Source organism: Protopterus annectens, chromosome 13.part0 (assembly GCF_019279795.1).
Source record: "Protopterus annectens isolate FY-2018-M chromosome 13.part0, PAN1.0, whole genome shotgun sequence".
NCBI classification, from domain to species: domain Eukaryota; kingdom Metazoa; phylum Chordata; order Ceratodontiformes; family Protopteridae; genus Protopterus; species Protopterus annectens.
This window is the reverse complement of record NC_056747.1, coordinates 470,568,737-470,590,914: the sequence shown is the minus strand read 5'-3', so window position 1 is coordinate 470,590,914 and position 22,178 is coordinate 470,568,737. Positions and strand designations below refer to the sequence as shown.

The 22,178-nt window shown below is 43.1% G+C and overlaps 1 protein-coding gene across 1 annotated transcript in view; it reads right to left on the bottom strand.

Annotated features, from left to right (window-relative positions):
* HIP1 (huntingtin interacting protein 1) overlaps positions 1-22,178 on the bottom strand; it is a 2,554,439-nt gene that overhangs the window by 336,351 nt on the left and 2,195,910 nt on the right. The window contains exon 25 of the mRNA XM_044054110.1: positions 18,428-18,521. Within this exon, the coding sequence (XP_043910045.1) occupies positions 18,428-18,521 (94 nt within the window). The remainder of the gene's footprint in view (positions 1-18,427; positions 18,522-22,178) is intronic.

Sequence of the window (22,178 nt, the reverse complement as noted above, 5' to 3'; positions counted from 1 at the left end):
GGGGCCCAGTTAAAGCTTGAAGAACTATGGTAAGATCCCATGGAGGTACTGTATCTCTGATCGGGGGTCTTAATAAGAAGGCTCCTTTCATGAATGGTTTACAGATCTTGGATGAAGCCAGAGGTCCTGAGCTGTTACCGATGTGATAGTGGGAGATAGCCGCCAACTGGACTTTAATAGTGGATGCACTAGCTCCCTGCTGAAAAATATGTGAAAGAAAGTCAAGGACTACTGGGACGGGGGCCGTGAAAGAATCTAGATTCATCATCTCTGCCCAAAGGGAAAACCGTTTCCATTTACTCTTGTAGATCTTTCTGGTGGATGGCTTGTGTGCGGCCATTAGGATGGCCTTAACTGAGGAGGATAATCCAGGAGTCCTAGCCATTAGGGGAACTGGATCAACCAAGCTGATAGCTTGAGATGACCCAGGTCGGGGGTCTTGAGCCCCAGGGGATGGGAAATCAGATCCGGACTGGGATCTAGGATCCAGGGAGGATGTATTAGATGAGACCGTAAGTAAGGGAACCAGGTCTGGCGAGGCCAGAATGGGGCTATGAGGATAACTCTGCTCCCCAACCGAAGAGCGTTCTGTAGGAATTTTGTAATCAGAGGAAGAGGGGGATAAGCATACAGAAGACTGGATGGCCAAGCATGAACTAGAGCATCTCTGGTAGCTTCCCCTGGTGGGGGAATCAGAGTGAAGAACTCGCTGCACTTTGTGTTTGAAGGCGAAGCGAAGAGATCGCAGCAAGGTTGACCCCAAGCGAGGAATATCTGGTTCGCAACTGTTGGGTTCAGAGACCACTTGTAAGGTGAGAGGATCGTTCGACTCAACCTGTCTGCCAAGATGTTTGACCGACCCGGAATGTGCGTTGCTATGAGAAAGCGGTTGGTGGAGATCGCCCATTCCCACACTCCCTCATGGCCTCCCTGCAAAGAGGATAGGATCTGGTTCTCCCCTGTTTGTTTATGTACCAGACTACAGACATGTTGTCCGACTGAACTGCAATCATATCTGGAGGAAGAAGGTGATGGAGAGCCTGCAATGCCAAAAGCACCGCCCTCATCTCCAGTACATTGATATGCAGTGAGGTCTCCTTGGGAGTCCACGTGCCTTGGACGGATCTGCCCCTGCAATGCCCCCCCACCCGAGGAGAGATGCGTCCATGGTCACCATGACTTGTGGGGGAGGTAGGACGAAAGGACATCCTTCCCGGAGGTCTTTGGAATGAAGCCACCAGAGAAGCGACTCCTTGCACACCCTGCTGAGAGGAATAGGGGTAGATAGGGGTTGAAAAAGAATAGATCATTGCACTTGAAGAGTTCATTGAAGGATTCTCATCTTCAGACGGGTGAATGGGGATAGCGTGATAGCAGCCGCCATGGATCCCAGGGCCCTCAGGACCAATATGGTAGGAGGCGCAGGAGACTGTAAGAGGTCCAAGATTTGGAGACAAAGATTGCGTAGCCTGTCGGTTGTCAAGAAAATCCTGGATTGTGTCGTGTCTATCCTGGCCCCTATGAAATCCAAAATTTGAGTCGGTTGCAGGGATGATTTCCTAAGGTTGATTGAGATTCCTAGTTGGTGAGCTAGTTGTAACAGGTAATCTCTGTTTGAGCAAAGTTGATGCCTGGTGGGGGCAGTAAGGAGCCAGTCGTCCAGGTACGAAAAGACCTGTATGCCCTGGAGCCTCAGGTGGGCCGCTACTACTGCCATGACCTTGGTAAACACCCTGGGGGCTGTGGTGAGATCGAAGGGCAGGACCCTGAACTGGTAATGACTGGTTCCTAGCCGAAAGCGGAGAAACCTCCTGGATCGTCTATCCATAAGAATGTGGTAGTATGTGTCCTGGAGGTCTATTGAGCACATCCAGTCATTCTCCTGTAACAGTGGGAGAATGGATTGAATAGTGACCATCCGGAATTTCTCTTTGGTTACTGACAGATTCAGCGTTGATAGGTCGCGTATGGGACTTAGGTTCCCCGTCTTTTTTGGCACCAAAAAGAACCTGGAGTAAAACCTTAATCTGGACTGCTCTGGGGGGATGGGCTGGATTGCTCTTTTTCTTAGCAGCCCTTGAATTTCTAGAGCTGCTGCATCCCTCTGACCAGGTGGGACATCGGGGATTCCTCTTGATCGAGGAGGGGAGGTTAAGAAGGGGATTGAATATCCTTCTAGATACAATTCGGAGCACCCAGCGATCTGTGGTGATGGACTCCCATTTGGCTAGGTGTTCCGAGAAGCGCCCCCTGACTGCCTCCAGAGAAGAGCAGTCGGGCAACTCCTCAGGGCTGCTGCACGGGTCAGTCCGAGAAAGGTTCTCTCGACCCAAAGTTCTTCGGGCCCCCTCTGCCTCTGGGCTGGCATCCACCTTGTCCTCCTCTGCCTCTGAAGGACGAGGTCTCTGGAGCAAAACGGGGTTTTTGAGTCTTCCGGAACCACATCTTCTTATGTCCCTTTTGGTTCCTGGAATAGGACCTCTGGGGAGCCGAGAAGCAGATCCCAACGGCAGACAACATCTTCCCGTCTTTATCGCTTTGGAGAAGCGTGTCGCGGACGGTCTTGCCAAAGAGCGTTGAACCATCATAAGGAGCGTTTGTGAAGGACGCCTTGAAGGGTTCTGCAAAATTGCAAAGACGAAGCCAGGCCTGTCTGCGTAAGACCACGCCCGTTCCGCTAGCCCTAGCCACTCCCTCCGTGGCATGGGAGAGGAGCCACATGGATGTGTTGGTGATCGATTTGAGAGTGGACATTCGGGACAAGAATGTACGCTTGTCCTCGGCTGACATGGACTCTGGGGGTGATCCAGCGTACTCCTTAATCAGGTCACGCTGGAGTCGAATAACATGTGCCATATAATTCAGTGACCTTACAGAGAAGGTCGCTGAAGAGATCATCCGCTTTCCCAAACGGTCCATCATCCGAGAGTCCTTGTCTGGTGGGTGTACAGAGGAACTCTCCTGTGCTTGTTCCTTCTTGGTGGCCGCCGCCACCACCATAGCATCCACAGGGGCACCCTTACTCCAACATGCCTTGTCCGAGGGGGGGCTTAGTATTTTGTTGGGACATTTGGGGATCGGCTCCACAGTGTCCGGCTCCTTCCACACCCTGGTAGTAATAAGATCTACCAGGGGGTCGGCGGGGGGGGGGACACACCCAAGAGGTAGATGGGCCTGTGTCAAACGCCTCCAGAAACACGGACTCATCCGAGGAAGGCTTTTGGGCGGACCAGCCTCCCCTAATGCGTAACATTTCCATGATGTCTCCAAAGGAGACGTCTTCAGGGGGTGATCTTGGGGAGCCTTCCCCTTCCTCCAAGTCTGTGTCCTCCGTGAGGAACTCAGGTGAGTCCAAGTGCCTCCTCTTGCACTTCTGCTTATGAGGAACCTCCTCGGGGGGGCTGTCCGAAGAGGCCTCACCAACGATGTCCTGTTCCTCCAAGGGAACCATCTGGGACATAAGCGCAGGCTGTCCCTGGTGTCGGATGATGGAGGATAGGCTCAACTGTGTGGGAGCGACGGGCTGGTCCGAAGCAAGAACCAGGGGTCTTGAGTCCCTCGAGAGGACCCTCTCCACTATGTCGAATGCCGATGGTGAACTGCTCTCCCTTGGATCAGAGAGCAGTTCCCTCAGCTCCGACGTATGGACCGGGTCTGAGGGCGACTCGATCGGATCCGAAAGGGTAGTGTGACCCCGACCTGGACGGAGCCGAAGTTCCACCGGCCCCTCTGGATCTGACGCCCACTCCACGGCTCCGAGAGCTCGGATCCGACAACAAGCCTGGATCCAACAGACCCGAGGGCATGGTCGGCACAGAAGATGGAAATGCTGCCGGCGAAAGCAGGTCGGAGAAGGAGCAATAGGTGCAAAAAAAGGTGTCTAGCTCCCCCCCCAGAGGGGGGGGAGGCACAAGCACTCCTATCTGCATTTCAGCCTGCAAAAATCGACGCATCATCTGATCCATATCTGCGTCCGACAAGCTCCTAGTAGACCTACTAGAGGCCACCGAATGCAGCCAGGAAGGTCGCTTTGATGACCTAGAAGGTGACCGTGTCTCCTCCTCCCGCTCCGGGGAGAAACGAGGGGAGCGGAGCAGAGAGGGGGTAGACCTGGAGAGCTTCAAGGGAGAACTAACAACTTTAGATGGCGGAGCCGAGGGAGTCGACTCCAACCACCTTTTATGGCTGCGGTGTTTCTCTCTCTCTCTCCTTGTCTTTCTTGTCCTTTTTTCTTCCCTCCCTTTCCTCCTGGATCAAAGAGGGAGGGTGAGTCCCGGCCAGGGGATCGGAAGTAGCAGGAGGGGCCGCATTAGAAGCGGCTGGCACCACAGCAGAAGACAAAGTAGATTCTGGTGGCAGAAGGCCCGCCAAAATCAGCTTGGCCTTTCTGTCTTTTAATGCTCTGGGATTAAAGGCTGCACAAATAGTGCAGCCTGTGGAAAGGTATTCCACACCCAGGCATAGCACACACCAGTGTGGCCATCTGCTGGGGAAAGCTTATGACCACACTCGGTGCATTTAGAAAAAATGGCCTTAGGGCCTTCGGCCATGGTATAAGAAAAAGGAAAACAGCACATGCCTTCACACACTCTAGTGGAGGAGGGGAACTAACTGACTAAACAATTAGATTAACAGACACTAAATACAAGAACCATTAAATAGAAACTACCCGGGGTTCACACACAAAGAAGCGTACAAGGGAAAGATAGGAAAAATAAAAGATATTTGAATTCTTTTGTTAATTTTACTCACAAACCAACTTGGAGCTCATTCTGAGAAGCTACCATTAGCCGCGGCAAACAAGATCTGAGGGCTACAAGGAGGTAGCAGGGTATTATGGGTAAGGGGAGGAGCTTGGAGCTCCGATCTGTAAGCTTGGAAAGCTGCTGGCTCGGATCCGAATCGGATCCGATACCCATAGGTTGCAGACCAAATGAAGTTAACTACTTCAGATCAAAAGTTATGTACTCACCATAATGATGCATTTGTGTTATCTGTTTTTTGTTCTTCCTCAACCATTGGGTTACGGATCCAACTGGTCCCTTCTCAGACTCTGGATCCATAACTCATGATCCCCTCCTTACTCATAATCCCCTCCAACCCCACATTATCTCAGACTGAGTCTCCATCCCCTTGAGATCAATATATTGAAAAAAACGGACCTGCAGATAGTTATAGAACTTTAGAAACATGAATGCAAATGTATTTGGAGTTCAGTGAGGAAAAGTCTAAGAAGAGTTTCCTCCAGGTCATACCAGAAAACCATAGCAGTATCTTCTACTAATAGGAGGAAGAAAGGAGGGAGGGTAGTTTGAGGAAGGATGAAAACATACAATGCAGATGCATGGTAAGTACATAACTTTTTATCTGAAGATGTCTTTTTTGGCTGTTTCTCAACCACTGGGACAGAATCCCCCCCAGCCAGTATACACCCAGAGTAGTTTCACTGAAGGATTTTCTGAGGTACAACAGAACCAAATGATGCCCTTTTCCTAAAAAGGATATCCAGCTTGTAATGAGCGATAAAAGTATGACCACTGGACCAAGCAACAACAGCACAAATGTCATGTATAGATTTTTCTGGATAAGAAGGCAGAGGAAGTGGACACTGACATTGTGGAATAATCTTGTGGTGGTCTTGGCAAAGTCAAACATTTATGCTTATAAACATGAGAAATCATTGAGCCACTGTGTTAAATTGACCTTAAGACACAGACTGTCCCAATTTAGCTTTTAAAAAAGAAATAAACTGATTCAATTTCCTGAAAGATTTTTTTCTGTGGAAACAAAATCTCAGTTGTCTGTGCACATCCAACAAATGAAGTATATGTTCCCCTTTACTGGAGAATTTTGGGAAGACGACTGGTTAAGGGCAAATTCAGAAGCTACTCTTGGAAGAAAGGAGGGGTTGTTACAAAGAGAAATCCTGTGTTTATGAAAGATGATACAAGGTGGCTAACAAGACAATGCCTGGAGTTCAGATGCTCATTTAGAAGATGTAATAGTGACTAGAAAAATTTGCTTACAGGACAAGATTGTCAAATCAGTTTTTGCTGTAGGTTCAGATGGAAACTGGGTTAAGGCCTGGAGAAGAAATGTCAGATACCAAGGAGGAGTGGGAACCTTGAAAGGTGGTGTGACTAAGAATATACCTTTGAGGAAAACTTTGCATAGCCTCAGGAAGGCCAAAGACAAATTAACTTTACCTACACAACTGCATCTTGACTGTGGAATAACTTGCTCTATTATGGAAAATGGATGCCAAAAATCTAGAACAGTTGGAATGGGTGCTGAAAAGGGATCTAGGTGTTTTCCATTGGCCCAAATAGAGAATCTTTTCCATTTGCTCTTGTACATCTTCCTAGTGGATACTTTTTGAGAAGGTGTAAGGATGTGTAAAACCTGGGAAGAAAGCCTGGACTGTCTAGCCATCACAGAACGTGGAGAATCTATGCTGTTAACTTGAGGGTTTGTATGTCCTGGTCAGATAGTCTAGGTGGGAGAGACGGCAGATATGGAGAGGGATTCAGAACCCAAGGAGTGTATATTAGCTGATGCCAAAGAAGGGTGAACCACACTTGTCGAGGCCAGAATTGAACAATGAGGATCACCTTGCTCTTCCACTGACATGCTTTCTGTAGAAATTTGGATTTGAAGGAAGTGGAAGGATAAGCACAGATGAAACCGGTGGTGAAATGTGAATCAGAGCATCTCTTGGTGACTTTCCTTCTGGGGGGGGGGGACTCAGAGCAAAATACCTACTGCATTTGAAATTGTGGGCAGAGGTAAACAGATTGCAGCATGCTTGACCACATTGATGAAAAATCTTTTCTGCTTCAGAAGGATTGAGAGACCACTCATAAGGCAGAAGAACAGATCTGCTCAGTCTGTGCTCTAAAATGTTTAACTTCACCTGAATGTGCACTGCCAAAATAAAGTGTTTGGAAGAGATCACCCATTGAGACACCTTCACTGCCTCTCAACATAAGGGGTAAAAGAGTGTTATCCCCATTTGTTAATGCAACAGACCGCTGACATGTCTGTCTATATGGCAACTGTCCCTCAAGAGAGAATGTCCAGAAAGGCCTGCAACAGTAGGAAAACTGCCCTCATCTGTAGGACACTGATTTTAAGGTTGGTCTATAAGGGTGACCTGTGCCTTGGGCTATCTGTCCCAAAGTAATTCCCCCAGCCCAAATGGGAAGCTTCTGTGGTCACAGTGGCCTTGAACAAAAGCAGGACAAAGGGGTGATCCTGAGAAACATCTGGTGCATGAATCCAGCAGAAGACAAGTTGCTTGTAAATCTTTGTGATTCAAATGGAAAAGGTCAAGGGATGCCGATTCACTGATCACTGTACTGCTACTGTCCACTGTAGTACCTTCATACAGAATCTTGCCATAAGCAGAAGGGTCAAGGAGGCTGCCATCAAACCATAAGCTGAAGAACCAAACTGGCTGGTAGTGTTAGAGAGACACTAGATATGCCGCCTGATGAGGTTAGCCTAATGGTTAAGGTGTTTACCTTACAGACACAAGGTGCAGGGTTTGATTCTCACATGGGGTGATTAGCTAAGCTTATAATGGCCCACAAGGGCAGTTAGCCTAGTAATAACCTGTGGAATTAAATGATATAATGTAGATAGTCTGGATTGAGGGAGTCTTGTCACTTGAGAAACTGTATCTAGATGAGCACCTATGAAGTCCAAGACTTGAGAGGGGGAGAGATGAGATTTGTTATATTTCCCTGTGACACCCAGGTGTACACACAGATGGAGAAGGTAGTCCTGGCGTGCATTAGTAGATACCTTTTGGGAGGGATGATGAGCCAGTCATCAAGGTAAGGAAACCCACAGAATCCCAGCAATCTCAGGAGAGCCGCAACCACTGCCATACACACTTGGTGAACACCCAAGAGGGCTGTGTTAATACCAAAGGCCAGGGCTCTGACATGAAAATGACTGGCCTCCAGCTGAAAGTGAAGGCATCTCCTGAACTGTCTATTGTTATGTGACAGTACGAATCCTGGAGATCTATCAAGCACATCTAATCATTTTTCCGCAAAAGAGGGAGAATGGACTGAACCATGACCATTTAGAATACTGAGTGCTTGACATATTGTTTCAAGTGACATAGGTCCAATATTGGCCTGAGGTCCCCAGATTTCTTTGGAACCAGAAAGAATGTTGAGTATGTTCTGAACCCTCACTGGTCTGGTGGGACCTCCTTTGTGACTCTTTTAATTAGTAGTTTTTCTATTTCTATGGCTGCTTCATTCCTCTGATGAGGTGATACATCAGGAATATTCCTTGAAGGGGAGGGGGTGATTTAATAGCCTCTGGTAATTATTTTCTGCACTCAGGCATCACTGATGACGGGTGTCCAGGCTTCTAGGTAGAGAGATAAGTGCCTCCTGCCTAAATTCAGAGTGCAGTAGTTGGGCAACTATTCAGGGAAGATGAAAAGGCTTCTCAGAAAAGGGACCTCTCTAAGGCCTTGTTTTGTAGCCACCCTCTGTCCCCATGGGTGATGGCTGCCAGTAGAGTTACTCCCTCTGCCACGGGGGGATCTGTCTCCATAGCAGTCTTAGGAAACACCTTGTGATTTTCATTACCACATCTTTCTACCCACTTTCTGGTTATGTGAAAAGGTGCTCTGGGGGGTAGTGAAACATATTCCTGCTGCAGACAGGATTTTCCCATTCTGCACACTCCTGGAAAGGGTCTCTTTCAACATGGGTCCAAATAAGGTAGATCCATCAAAAGAATCATTGATGATGGATGTCCTGAAAGGCTCCACAAAGTCAAAGACTCACACAGGTATGCATCTTAATGGTAATGCTTGAATCTGCCTCTCTCGAAACACCTTCTGTAGTGTGGGAGACTAGCGGCATGGAGGCGTTTGACATAGACTGAAGAGTGGTCAGTTGCAAAAAGATGGTCTTTTTATCCTCTCCCCTGACATGGATTCTGAGAGGGATTTGGAAAGTTCCTTAGTGAAATCACTCTGAAACCTTGTGAAGTGTGACAGATAATTCAGGGACTGCGGGGTAAAGGTTGCTGAAGCAAAGATTCACTTTCAGAATCTGTCCAAGGCCCTAGACTCCTTGTTGGGGGGATGAAAAGAAGGACCTTCCTTGGCAAGTTACTTTTTGGTGGTTGCCGCTACCACTGTAGTATCAATTGGGGAACCCCTGCTCCAGTGGGTATGGTCCTTGGGTGTAACTAGGTACCTGTCTGGCTTTCTAGCATTAGGTTCCATCATATCTGTAAGCTTCCAAGCCCTATGTGAAATGAGATCCACAATTTTGTCAGCCATGGGTGCCATGCATGACGTACCTGACTCAGTTCCAAAAGCCTCAAGAAACATCAAATCCTCCTGGGAAAGAGCTTCAGAATACCAACCACCTGGCTGACACTGAAGCTTGAGAATTTCACTGAATGAGATGTCCTCAAGGGGTGACCTGGGGGAATCCTGCCTCTTCACTGCAGTCGGGGTCTTCTGTCAAGGATTCCTAAAGGGTGTCAATGTCTCCTTTTGCACATAAGCTTCCAAGGGGGCTTCCACATGGGGATGATCTGAGGAAAACCCGTTAGTGTGTGGAGAGTCCTGCATAAGGACTGTCTCAAGGCCTGAATGGATCAGCTGCCCCAATGAAACAGAATGAGCAGACTCAGGCCACACAGTTGTTGAGGGGGAGGACCCAAGGGGGCAAGGATGTCTTATATCCAGTCATGTGGAGAACTCTCTTCACTGCCTCGAATGAAGAAGCTGATGGAGAGCCCAAAACACCAGTAGGAGCCAAAGCCACCTGACAAGAGACCCCATGGAATCACCATGACCCTGCCTTGATGCAGAAGTTGGATCTGAGCTGTCCACAACTGAAGCCCTGAGGGGAAGGGATGGCTCAGATAGCTTCAGAATCAAACCTCTATCTCCAGATCCAGCACCAAAGCTAGAACTCTGAGATCCCTCCACTTCCAACAAAGTCAGTGCCATGGATCAGAGATGATGATACTGGAGTTGATGAAGGCCAAGCCTTTGGATCCAACAAAGACAACCCTGGGATTCTTGGATCCAGTGCCTCTGAAACAGAGTGAGAGATTGGAGCAGGAATATCTAAAGGTGTTTGGGATGGTCCAAAGCTCACTGGTCCAATGGGAGCCAAAGCCGGCAGGACTCCCAACTGAATCAGAGTCCTGAGAAATTTTCTCATCATTCTGTCCACACCTGCTTTGAACAGGCTTTTGGAAGGTCTGAAGGACAAGGATGTGGATGGAGGTCTAGAATCTCGACATGGTGTTTCTTGTAGAACTGGAGAGAGTGTAGTCTTGATGAAACTGGTTTCAGAGAAAACCTTGGTTGTCTATGAGGAGGATACTTCACAGAAGACAGTGGCATCAGAGTTAAGTATGTCTATATGAAGAGAACTTTTTAAATCTAGTGGGTTTGTCCGACATGTCAAAAACAACAAAGAAAACCAATACAGCAAGACAGAAAAATCAAGACAGCAGAAAGCAATACCAATGATGGTAATCAGAAAAATCCCAAAATTTGAGATAAAAAAAATACCAACAACGATATGCAGATTACTATACAACTACTTAAGAAAGAAGAAGAAAATAGTGAAAGGAGTGAGGCCTACAAGGAAGGAACAACAATTAGAAAATACATCTCTATCTTTTTGATTTAAAAAGGGAGGCAAGAATGAGAAAAAAAAATCAAAGACCATAGTAAAAAGGGAACTAATAAGCCAAAAAGAGAATGCCACTTATCTCCTAAAGCTTGAGCCACATCAACCATATCTAATTGCTGGAAGTGACAAAAGAAATCTGAGGTAATGTGGAGTCTGTATGGGGATTATGGGTAAGGGGAGGAGCTTGAGCTATGGATCCAAAGTCTGAGAAGCAACTGAAGTTGGATCCAAGGACAGATCCATAACCTAATGGCTGAGGAATGGATAAAAACATCAGATACTTCAGATTCTTCCCTACCACCTTTTTTCCATCAATGAATATAACTGTGAATTAGTTAGCCATCCAGAAGCTAACTGTGTAATAATCCCTTTTTCCAATCCATCCTGAAAGTCAGCTTAGACACTATTTGTAACACCCTTTGACTTCACAAACATCTCCTTTTCCTGTCCGAATGACAGGCTGCTACTATCACCAACAGCAGCATTCTGAACCATCCTTTCGATCATCAAAACTCTTCTCCACCTCATCATTGCTACTGCCAATATGGAACAGAAGTAGGAAGTGCAACTACAGTCAGAAGAGTCAGGGAAGTTCCCCAATTCCCTGGCCAAATTTCCCCTAATAGCATCAATACCACCTCATCTTCCCTGAAAAGAGGTCAGTAGCCTTAATGAGACTAACTAGATTAGCAAAGACTAAATAAATAAAATAAATACATAACTCCATTAAATTATTTCTTTTTCATATTGAGTTAGTGAAAGTTCCCAAAACAAGTTGCCTTCATCCTGGAAATCCCAAAGTAAAAGACCCAAGACCATTGATTAAAATACATTAAGGTTGGAAAAATCACAACCAATCAGATTAATGAGTGGCAACAGCCCTTTTGCATGTGAAGGCTTTTTTGGCCCACTAAATTCTAGAAGCTCTGCAAGGATGAAGAAAGATGGTAAATCCTTATGTTATCTCATACCGAAAGACCAACATATGGCACAGACTCAAAAAACAATAGGAGACAGCATTGTACATCCAATTCTTAGCTTTGTTAATGCATTTGAAGGGTGAAATGATAAAAAAGAAAAAGCTGATGCATTTTCAGTTTTCTTATGGAAATGCAAATTCCATTCCAGGTCCACAAGCCTTCAGAAATAACATATAACATGTACTCTCTGTGCAGTGGCAGTGATGAATTTTATGGCCAGTACCCCCATCTCATAAGCTCCACATAATTAACAAGGGAAACAAACATGCAACTTCTTTAATATTTTGTTAAAACTACTAAAGTGTTTGAATCCAAAAACACTTATCTTCCCACTTCACAACTTTCTTTTAGGTCAAGTCAGGCTACTAAATTCTGCTTCTCAATATTTGTATCTTCAATGAGATTTTAATTAATCCTTCCCATAGCTAGTGCTGCCATCTCTCCCAACTGCTTCCTCATCCTGAAGAGTGGCAAAGGGTTCATCTGGTCTTCTAGCTATTGCTCCAGCAGTCGTAGGTCTTCCTGTTTGGGTTATTCATAAGAGGTGTGATAATAGTGATTTTCTTTTTAATCATTCAAGAATGTGTGTGAATAATAAAAAAAAAAAATTTCCATTGCTGAAAATGTGAATAGAGATTGTAGTGTGAGAGAGTGGGAAATGTTTTATTTTACAAGGAATTAATGTGGTAAATTAAAATGAATGCAATGATGCCACCAAGTTTGAATAAGACAGTTATTGTTAGTTTGGTGTTAAAAATGCGAGACAATAGGCTGTAGCTTTTCTAAACATGTTTGATTTGATAGTATTTAAAAACTGGAAATGTATGTCTTTTTAGTCTGCTGAAGTCCTTGATAAAATCAGATCAAAGTGCTAAGTTTGGCAGAATAAACCTTTGTGTGCAGCAATTCCTGGGCTATACTTTTTTTTTTTTGCTTACTCACAGCATTGCTCTACTGATCTGTAGGAAAGATGGTTAAAAGTTCTACAGATATTTATTGCTTTTTGAGAGGTCTTGTTCATTTTTATTCCAGCAGGAAAATGTGAGTTTGAGACCTTTAGGGTAAAGTAATTAAAAATCAGAACCTTTTCATTCTGGCACCTCTTCACTTAGGCACAATAGCCTTGATCATAGTAGATCCTGACATGCTTCAATCTGCAGCTCTTCCAAGCTCCCATAGTTTTGCTGTATAGTTAGCAAATAGAATAGACACTATTCAGGAACAGTCATCAGATGAAAACATGGTGTTTGCCTCCACACCTGCTGACCATCACGCTTCCCCAACTGTGTCTTCAGTCCTTCTGTTCACTGTACTAGATATTTCCAGTACAGTCAGTGAATGACAGTCAGTCCACAAACACCATCATCCAGGTAGCCAAGTAGGTATCTTCTGCCTGTACTGACAACTTGTGCTTGAATATGGACAGGGATGAACTTGTTTTATATGGAAGAGAACTCTATTCCACAGCAGTGGTACCTCTGCGAGATATACCTGTCTCTCCAAACTGTTCTGTTGATGTTGCAGAAAAGGTCTGGATCCTTAGACCAAGTATTTAAGATGCCATTTGACCCACTGATGTGTAGTTCATCCATCAGTACTGGGTCGGAAGATGCCTTATATGTCAGACCCAGGTCACCTCTAAGCCAGTAAAGTGACACGGCTTTGAGTTGGTCCATGCAGGATATGTTGTCATTCCTATTAGGATGCAACAGCCTCAGACTCTACTCTGTGAAGCATTTGCAGACCCCATTTTACCTTTGGAGAAAGGCAGAACATTCAGCTTCCACCTTTTCATTGTTCCAAAGGGGCTGGGGTAATTCAGCCTCATACTAGACTTCTTCAACTTCACTTAGCATATCTAGTCCATTACATTACTGATGATGATTCCCAAAGGGAGGAGGTTACTCCTGCTCTACAGTTCAGTGAGTGGGAATAATGGGCACCTCCTGGCACATCATAATGCAAGGTCCTCATACAAAGTTTGTTTAATCTGCAGTGGGTTAGCTTCATTTTATAGTGTGTTGCCATTTTGTCTGTCTTCCATACACTGAGTATTTACAGAGATGCTTATGTTGGTGAATTCCTAACAGGAGAAAGAGCTTTAAGTGTTCCACTATGTAGATGGTGGGCTCCTAGTGGCCCCACTGAGGAGGGACTTACTGTTAGCATCCTTGGCTTGGACACTTCTTCGTTGCAAACCCTAGGAGGAGGTTTTCATAAACTGAGAGAAGTCCGAATTGACCCTATCTCAGGTGAGTATCTTCATCAGGGCAGACGAACACTCCTTTTGTTGGTCATACCTACCCATGTGGAGGACCCAGAAAGTCATAACTTTGGCATTTTTAGTGAAGACACAAAGGAGTACACAAGTCTTGACTGCCCTAAACCTTTGAGTCCTTGTGTTGGCAGCAGTCTTCATGATGAAGGTCACCTGGTTGTGGAACACAACTCTTTAAATGAGCAGGCTTAATAATTCTAAGATATGGTCACCCACCTCACAAAGACAGTCCTATTTTCCAACTCTTACAATGTGCAGCCAGGGATAACAATACTACCCTAATTCCTGTAGGCTTTCCAAATTCTGCATGGAACCTCCTTTAATTTCTTAGGGAATTGGGGTGGTAAAGAAAAAGAATGGGAAGCTAGGACACGATGCATTGCAGAGACCCTCATACAGTGGTCAGGGTTTGTTTATTCTTCTGGAAGCCCTCAAGCAAGCCCAGGAAGGCACGGTATAAGACACAATTCCACATATTGGTAGAGATGAACCTGCCTGAGTTCCCCCTTACAGGAGGAAAGCCTAAAACATGCCATCCTGTACAGTCACAATTCTCTGGCTACTACCCTAGCTAGTGCATCACAGCAGTCTAAATATCAATACTCTGTATAAAAGCCCATTGCAGAGGTCACTTTAAGCATCTTTTCAATGGCCTACTTGTTCCCAGGATTTAGGAAGGTCTGGTAGCCTTAGAGTTTAGTCAACAAAGAGGACAGAAAGTAGACGAGGAAGAAAGAAACAACTAAGGGATCTCAAATTTCAGCAAGACAGAGAAGAAAATCCTCTTTGCATTCTGTCCAGTTAGGTTCCATATCCCCTGGCAATGTGGAAAGATGGTGTTGTTTCTGGGATCTCTGCTAGATCAAAGAGCTCAAAGAAGAAACTGCACTAGGATGCCTGGTTTGGATGTGGCATCTGAGGAGCAAAGTAAACTAAACATAGATGCTTCCAGACTGCAAATAGGATATCCTTCAGGACAGGGTCATGGGGGGGGGGGGGTTGACAAAGTTACCCACCCTTCTTGGGGAGATAGTAAGTTATGCACTCTGGGGTGATGGCAGAGGTGCAACAGGCTATTCTACAGGACATGGCATAAGCATGAGCCTCTTTCCAAAGGAGGACACCTGGAGGACAGTACAATTATTTTTTTTTGTCTTTGAAGCAAACATCTCCAGATCTCCAGAATTCCATCCCTAGGATATTCAGGCAGAGGAATACTCTGCCCCCTTTCTCTAGCAGGTGGCAGCCTCAGCTCACCCAAGAAAGTAAGGGGATGGAAGAACGGCTGAAGAGGTTGTTACACTGTCATGAAAAGCCTGCACAAGGACTGACAATTGTTTAAAACTGTGCTCCTTAAGGGTGCATTCTAGCACCCATGAGGACAACTCCTACAGAGTAGCTATGCTGCTCAAGTTCTAATGTCTGTACCTTCCCAATGGACCCAGCTGGTGTCTAAAGACCTGAAAAAGTCAGCTCTACCCTAAATAGTGAGACACATTTAGCCAAGAGAGATGTTAGAAGAAAGACCTAAGTCTCTGATCGCGAGTTTGACCACTGCCCTCATGTTGAGGATATTTAAAAATGTTTTTCCCGTCTGAGCTGGCTAAGTGAGATCATGGCACAGAGGCAAACGTGGCAGAGTTGTAGATACCTTGGGAGTCCACACATACCCAGCAACCACAATAAGTGGACTGGCAGACATCTCAGATAGGGGCTACACTGTGATGGTGTAGTTTACATATGCAGTAAATATCGAGATGAACCCCAAGTATTTAAAGAGGGTATGCAATCATCCATGGTAAAAAAAAAAAAAAAGGTAAGTGCCTCATCAACTATGCAATGACTGACAGATTTGTAAATATAAAACAACAAGATAGAAAGCAACCAAATTAGACGCAAGACCTTGCTTGGCAGAATTTAATTCAAGAGGGGGAAAGAAGAACAGCTAATTTCCCTAAAGAATGCACGACTGGAGGTACCATTAAAAATTCTTTAATTGAGGAGATGCAAAGTTGGTGTAGTAAAGTGCAACACTTACAAAAGCATGCAGGGGGAAAAGGAGAATGCAAATGATAAACTATGAAGCGCTTTGAATCTGGATGGAGCTTAAATAGACTACAAGGGAAACTCAGTGGCAGAAGACAAGTGGAGCACAATCAATCAATCTACCTGGCAATGGTACCAATGAGTGTGTTGTGTGGGACTGAGGATCTTGGAACAAACAGCAAGACCTTAACTTTAACATAATTGTTTCAAGTTTAATCCGGAGTGGCTGCAGATGCTAGCAAAAGTACGGCAAATATCATTATCATTTATTATGACCTCAACTATTTATAGTGATGCAGATTTTACCCAAAGAATGAAAACAAGAATGTAAGCCAAATTAAAGGCTTTTAGAAAAGCAGTGCACCTGCTATTCTTATTTGCATGTTGCATGGTTGCTGCTATTATTTTGCAGCAACCTCATATCAAAACACAGCTGCAGTTTTAAGAGATAAAAATTCCAGCATCAGCTACTACTATTTACCATTAAAACAACAAAATCTTCTGCATAATATTTAAAATAAAAAACATAAAAAAGTAAGCAACAATATTGTACTATCCACATTATGTTGCAACATATTTAATTCAAGTGATTTTTAGGTACCTATATAATAGTGATAAAGATTCAACACAGATGCACTTATATTCTGATTGCAAGGAGCAAGAAAGCAGCAGTCAGAATATGTACATTTTACTATGAATCTCCTCTATTCTTCTGATATTCTTTAGGCACCACCAAACGGTTTACTGGTTTTAACTCATTACAACATGAATACTGCTGTGTAGACAACTGTGGTGCTTAATCTAAAGTTGTGTGAAGCTTATTCTGGTATGACTAAAGCACAGCCATAAAACAATGACTGCACAAAGGTATGCATTACTAATTACTTGGTTCGACGCTGTTAGCCTGCTGGCACTGGAGAAGAGTTCTTAGCTCACTCAAGCCAACAACAGCTTTTTTTGTACACTTCCACTTCACACCTATACCTCCTTATGGCATCTGGAAATTTTCTGGGTATGGCTTCTTTAACTAACTGACTTACCAGCTAATAATAGGCAGTATTAGAAAGGGCACAGAACTATTAACAAACTGATACTAAGACTGTTGGCCTTGGATGTCCTACAGTGGAGAAATCAATCTGTCACTTATTGATACTTTCATAAATGAGAGACCTACATTTTATTAAGGTATACAAAGTGAAACTCCAATGTGGGAGACAGGACAATCCACTGAAAATGCTGGTATATACTACACTATACTAGAAATATTGCTAGTTGTTCGCAGTTATGAAAATAAGCAATTCTGCTATACATACTTAACATTTACATGTGATTTCCAAACTGTTGCAGAACATTAGTTGAAACCTTAAATGTTGAGGAAAACTGTCTGATATTTGAACTTTAAGTTGCACATCTTGAGAGATATCCAGTATTATTCGTATTGCTAATTATACAACTAAATATATATTTTCATAGTTCTGTAAATATTCCAATAAACATACACTTATAGAGGAATTCTTTATTGTCACATGAAAGTTTATGTTTGGCTAACATAAAAATTCTAATAATACATGTCTAGTTTGCATAGTTTTCAAGATATGAAAATTTGTGAACGCTTAGAAAAAATATAATTTGGGGTTTGTGTGCATTAATTCACAGTATATGTGGAAAAGACTATAAATGCAATGACTATTATCACGGTAAAGAATACTTTTTACTGATTAACACAGCTACTTGTACAGCTTTAATGGCTTTTATTGTTCACAAAATATTTATTTTTCTTATGCTATTTAACTTAATATTTCAGAAAATGCTCTGCAATTCAAGATGTGTGCAGGCTGCTAGAGATGTGACATTCCACACGACATAGGTGTTAATGAGTTAGTTATGGTTATGGCAGCCAATCTTGAAGTAGTAAATTCAATGGCAGAGGGCTGGTGGAGGGAGAGAAGTGAGAAGTTTTGGCAGGCTCTCTTCATGTGCAGAGGATGCAGAGTTGTTTTTTGCCCGGTTATGTACAAGCCCTGGTGTAGGCCAGCTCCTCTACCTCAAGCAAAAAAATAAATAAAGGGCATAGTGGGACCATCTGCTGGATAAGAGTGTGCATGACAGCACATGCAGATAACGAAACAGACATCCCTGCATCATGTACTTGGGGAAAGGGTTAAAGGTAGGATAATAAGGAACAGCATCATCTACTTTAAAGATACCACCATACCAGGCCATCCATTTCTCCTCTCTGTTTTGCCACAGATATGAAGGGCTGCCATTAGTACACTATAAAAGGTGGAAAGCTGCGGTAAGATGCAAGAAAAAAATGAAAAAACTCTAATCAATTCCAGTTAAGCTAAAATTTCTAAACTAAACAGTATCAAATAAATTATCTTCTGTTCTTAGGGAACTTTTTAAGCTGGACTATGATTCTTGCTTACCCTTCCACTCTCTACAATTTCTTGCTGAAGGTCTTTGGATGTTAGTATCAACACTTTGATTGCTTGCATCAAATCCGTACACGAGGCCAGGATCCTGCAGAAGAAAATTATCAGTGAGCTTTACCAAAGTAAATACCATTTTTTCATAGTCTTACTTCTCGACAATGACAGCACACTTCTAACTTCCAAAAACCTTTAATGCACTCCAAATGACATATAAAAAAGCCAGGTGTAAGATGAAAACCCTATTTTACCACAACAGCATTTCTTCCAAACAGAACTCGCAATGCTTTTATCTCCAATTCCTACTTCATAACAGCGATCATGAGACAGGCTTATGCATCCATCAGCTGTTTTTATGTTGTTTATCCAGTTTCACTGTTTCAGAACCAGCAATATTACATTTACTGTTAAAGGCTATTTAACGGATTTCCTTTGGTTTCTTTCCAGTCTTTAGTCCCATTTATTGTTCTAAGCTTCACATTGTAATTTGTATTTCTGTGTGTAGAATGCAAAAAACAACAAATCTCATTAAGGAAAACTACTGCACTCATATTTTCTTACTCTCTTGGGCATTTTCTCCATTACTTTCCAACCTTACCACATTTTTGCCCCATAAAGACAGCTGTAGGTGAACCGACCTGTCCAGTGACATTAAATGAACTGAAAAATACTTTTCTGCAGGTAAAAACAAAATCTGCCTGGAAGAAACTTAAAACTGTATCCTAAGTATCCTTACCACACCCTACATTCATACATGCAAATATTTCAAGCACAGGCATTAATGCACTTCTAGCCTGCGAATATACCAAAACAGTTGTTCCCACAACAAGTGTCCAGGCCGTTTTTAAAAACATCTACACTAGTGCTTGCTTTAACGTAGTTTAGTAGTCCATTTCATGCATCAGCAGCTCTCTCAGAGAATGAATTAGTACACTTCTCATTCCTATAGAATCTTCTACATAGGCTTTCTGATGATCCTCTACTACTTTTTGATAACCCCAAACACTCCCAGAGGTAGTCTCTAAATGCCCTATATACTTGAATAAGGTCTCCTCTTAAATATCTAAATGAGACACTGTACAAGATAAGATATTTTAGTCTCTCATAATAACTTAAATTTTCACATCCGTGCACGCCCATTGTATATTTCTGCTGTACTCCTTCCAGTTTACACATGTTTGTTTTCTTAAAAGGTTTCCATATTATTATTCCATACAGAAGTATGGGTCTAATGTAACTAACAAACAATGACTTCATCATTCCTGATTTCCTAGACATTATAAAACTTTTTATATAACCTACAATTCTATTACTATCATTAACTAATTGGTTGACATGATTAGAAAAACTCAAAGCTGAAATCTACCCATCTACCCAGGTCCTTAAAGGAATCTAAAGGATCTGTTGATGCATGTAAGCCAAATGTAAAAGGAATACAAAGCAGTGAAAATGGGTTCTACACATATCGCTTGAAACATGGCTACTGGAAAATAGCTGCATAATGTACTAGTCACTTGGGCACCTCTGCAGAGAAGGGCAATGTAATACTCAAATAAGTACACTCTTCCTAGTTGCATAATACTGCACCAGCAGTAGCCATGCAAAACAGGACACATAGGAATGATGCCCTTTCATCTTAGAATAATTACTAAATCTAGATTAAGATAGTCTTTACAAGCAAAGCCCATGCTTATATACAATGCAGGGATTACCTGAGCAAGTTAATATTTTACAAATAAGCAGCAAAGGCAGCGGAGTATCCATTTTAATATTACACAAACTCAAAGCCAGTGACATTCCAATGAAACACACACACTTTTTTTTCAACTTGTGCATTGGGGTTAACTTAAGCCCCAACAAACAATGCAGATTTGGGAGGATTGTGCACACACAAGACAACAGCACTGTATGGTCACTCCAAACAGTTACTACACAGTCATGCATGTATGTTATCCAGTAATTGTGTACAGAGGTACTCTGTAAAAGGAACACAAGGAACAAAGCATGCTTATGACTTACTCTGGAATAATTTTATCAGAGGAGCCAGCACTCAAAAATGAACTGAGCTTTTTAAGGGCAGGGCTACAACATCAGAAAAGAAAACCAGTCTAAAGAGTAAATAATGCATTAAAGGAAAACAACAAAGAGAAAGGATAGTGATGAAATTTTAGACATACCTTTTTATCATCTTAGTGCCATATGCTTTAAAATCAATAAAACAATGGAAAATGCAAATGTTGCAGAATCCAGTGACCCCCCCCCTAAACAACAAAGCAATAATAAATTCTTCAGTATCTGAAATAAGACATTTAATATCTGAACTCATGGATTGGAAAAAGATATTGTTCAGTACCCAGAAAATAAGAACCTTGTATCTACGATAACTGTAGGTAATACAAAGACAAACTCTGTTATCTTTAACTTTACTCCACCGGAGTCTGATTCCTCCAACTTGGAAAGACTACCAGCTCCAATTACTTGTATCCAATGAATAGCAAACATCCAGCAATGCTAATATTCATATGCTATCAACCATTCTATGTTGTTGCTTCACATAAAAAAGGTAATAGGGTAACTTATTAAAGTAGCAAAGAACAAAATTAAAAACTAGACAGAAAATGAAAAGATGGTGAAAAACAAACAGGCTAACAAAGGACTTGATAAGAAAGAAAAACATATTAAAATGCAAGAGCTGTTGTCATCTGTTATATCACTGGACAAGCACCTGACTATTACTTTTTCAGTTAATTCTGACTTGTTGCTCAGGCCAGACTTAATTTATACATGGCTACCATTGCTGAAGTGAGATGGGGGGAGAAGGTTTTACGTTTGGGAGGTGTGCCCTCTGCCATCTTATTCATCAATACACAGTCTGCAGCATTTGAGAAACAGAATTTCTCACAGGAGAAAAGGAATGTGCAAGCAAGAATTCTGCTGACATGAAAAACAACATCAACCTGGGATCTTAAGGATGACTATGAAAAAAAAAAGAAATGAATACATATATTCATAGGAGGTTACTAGGCTATGGACCAGAGGGTTGTTTTAAGCCTAGCCTATTACACCCATTATATTTCAAGAGAAAAAGTTTAGAAAATGCCTAAGATTATTATTAGTAATGACTGCCCATGTCCAGGAGGAATGTGGGAGCTATTCCTGGCAATAATTTGTGGTTTTCTATCCATTCATCCAGGCTCCTTTTGAAGAGTCATAGAGGTAAACTCTGCTTAGCATGAACTGGTAGCCTATTCCAGAGAAGCAGCAACCTCTGTGAGATGAATCTGTCTCTCCAGCATGTCCTATTTAAATTGCAGGCCAGATTTAGGTCACTGAAGCTGGTAATTCTAGTCTCATTTCACTTACGGATATGCAGCAACTTCATCAGGTTGGGGTCAGAGATTGCTCTGCAAGCTTATACGCTACTCAGTACAGTGAGAGACTTTAGTCTGTCTGTGTCAGGCATGTGCTGAAGACCCTGGATCTTCTTAGTTAAAAATCCCTGGGGTCTCTCCTGTTGCTGCAAGTGCCTAGTACTGTACATACCAATGGGGGCATTATACTCAATGCTAATCAAATGTGCGACATAGAATGCCTTTCTTACTACAGTGGACACGTGGTGGTCAAAGTTTAGGTCACAGTCTACTTGTGTGCCCAAATCCCTCACTACAACATTCATACTTAAGGTATTGCTTATTTGATAGATAGTAGGGACACTGCTTTTACCGTAGGGGATAACAATGCATTTTTT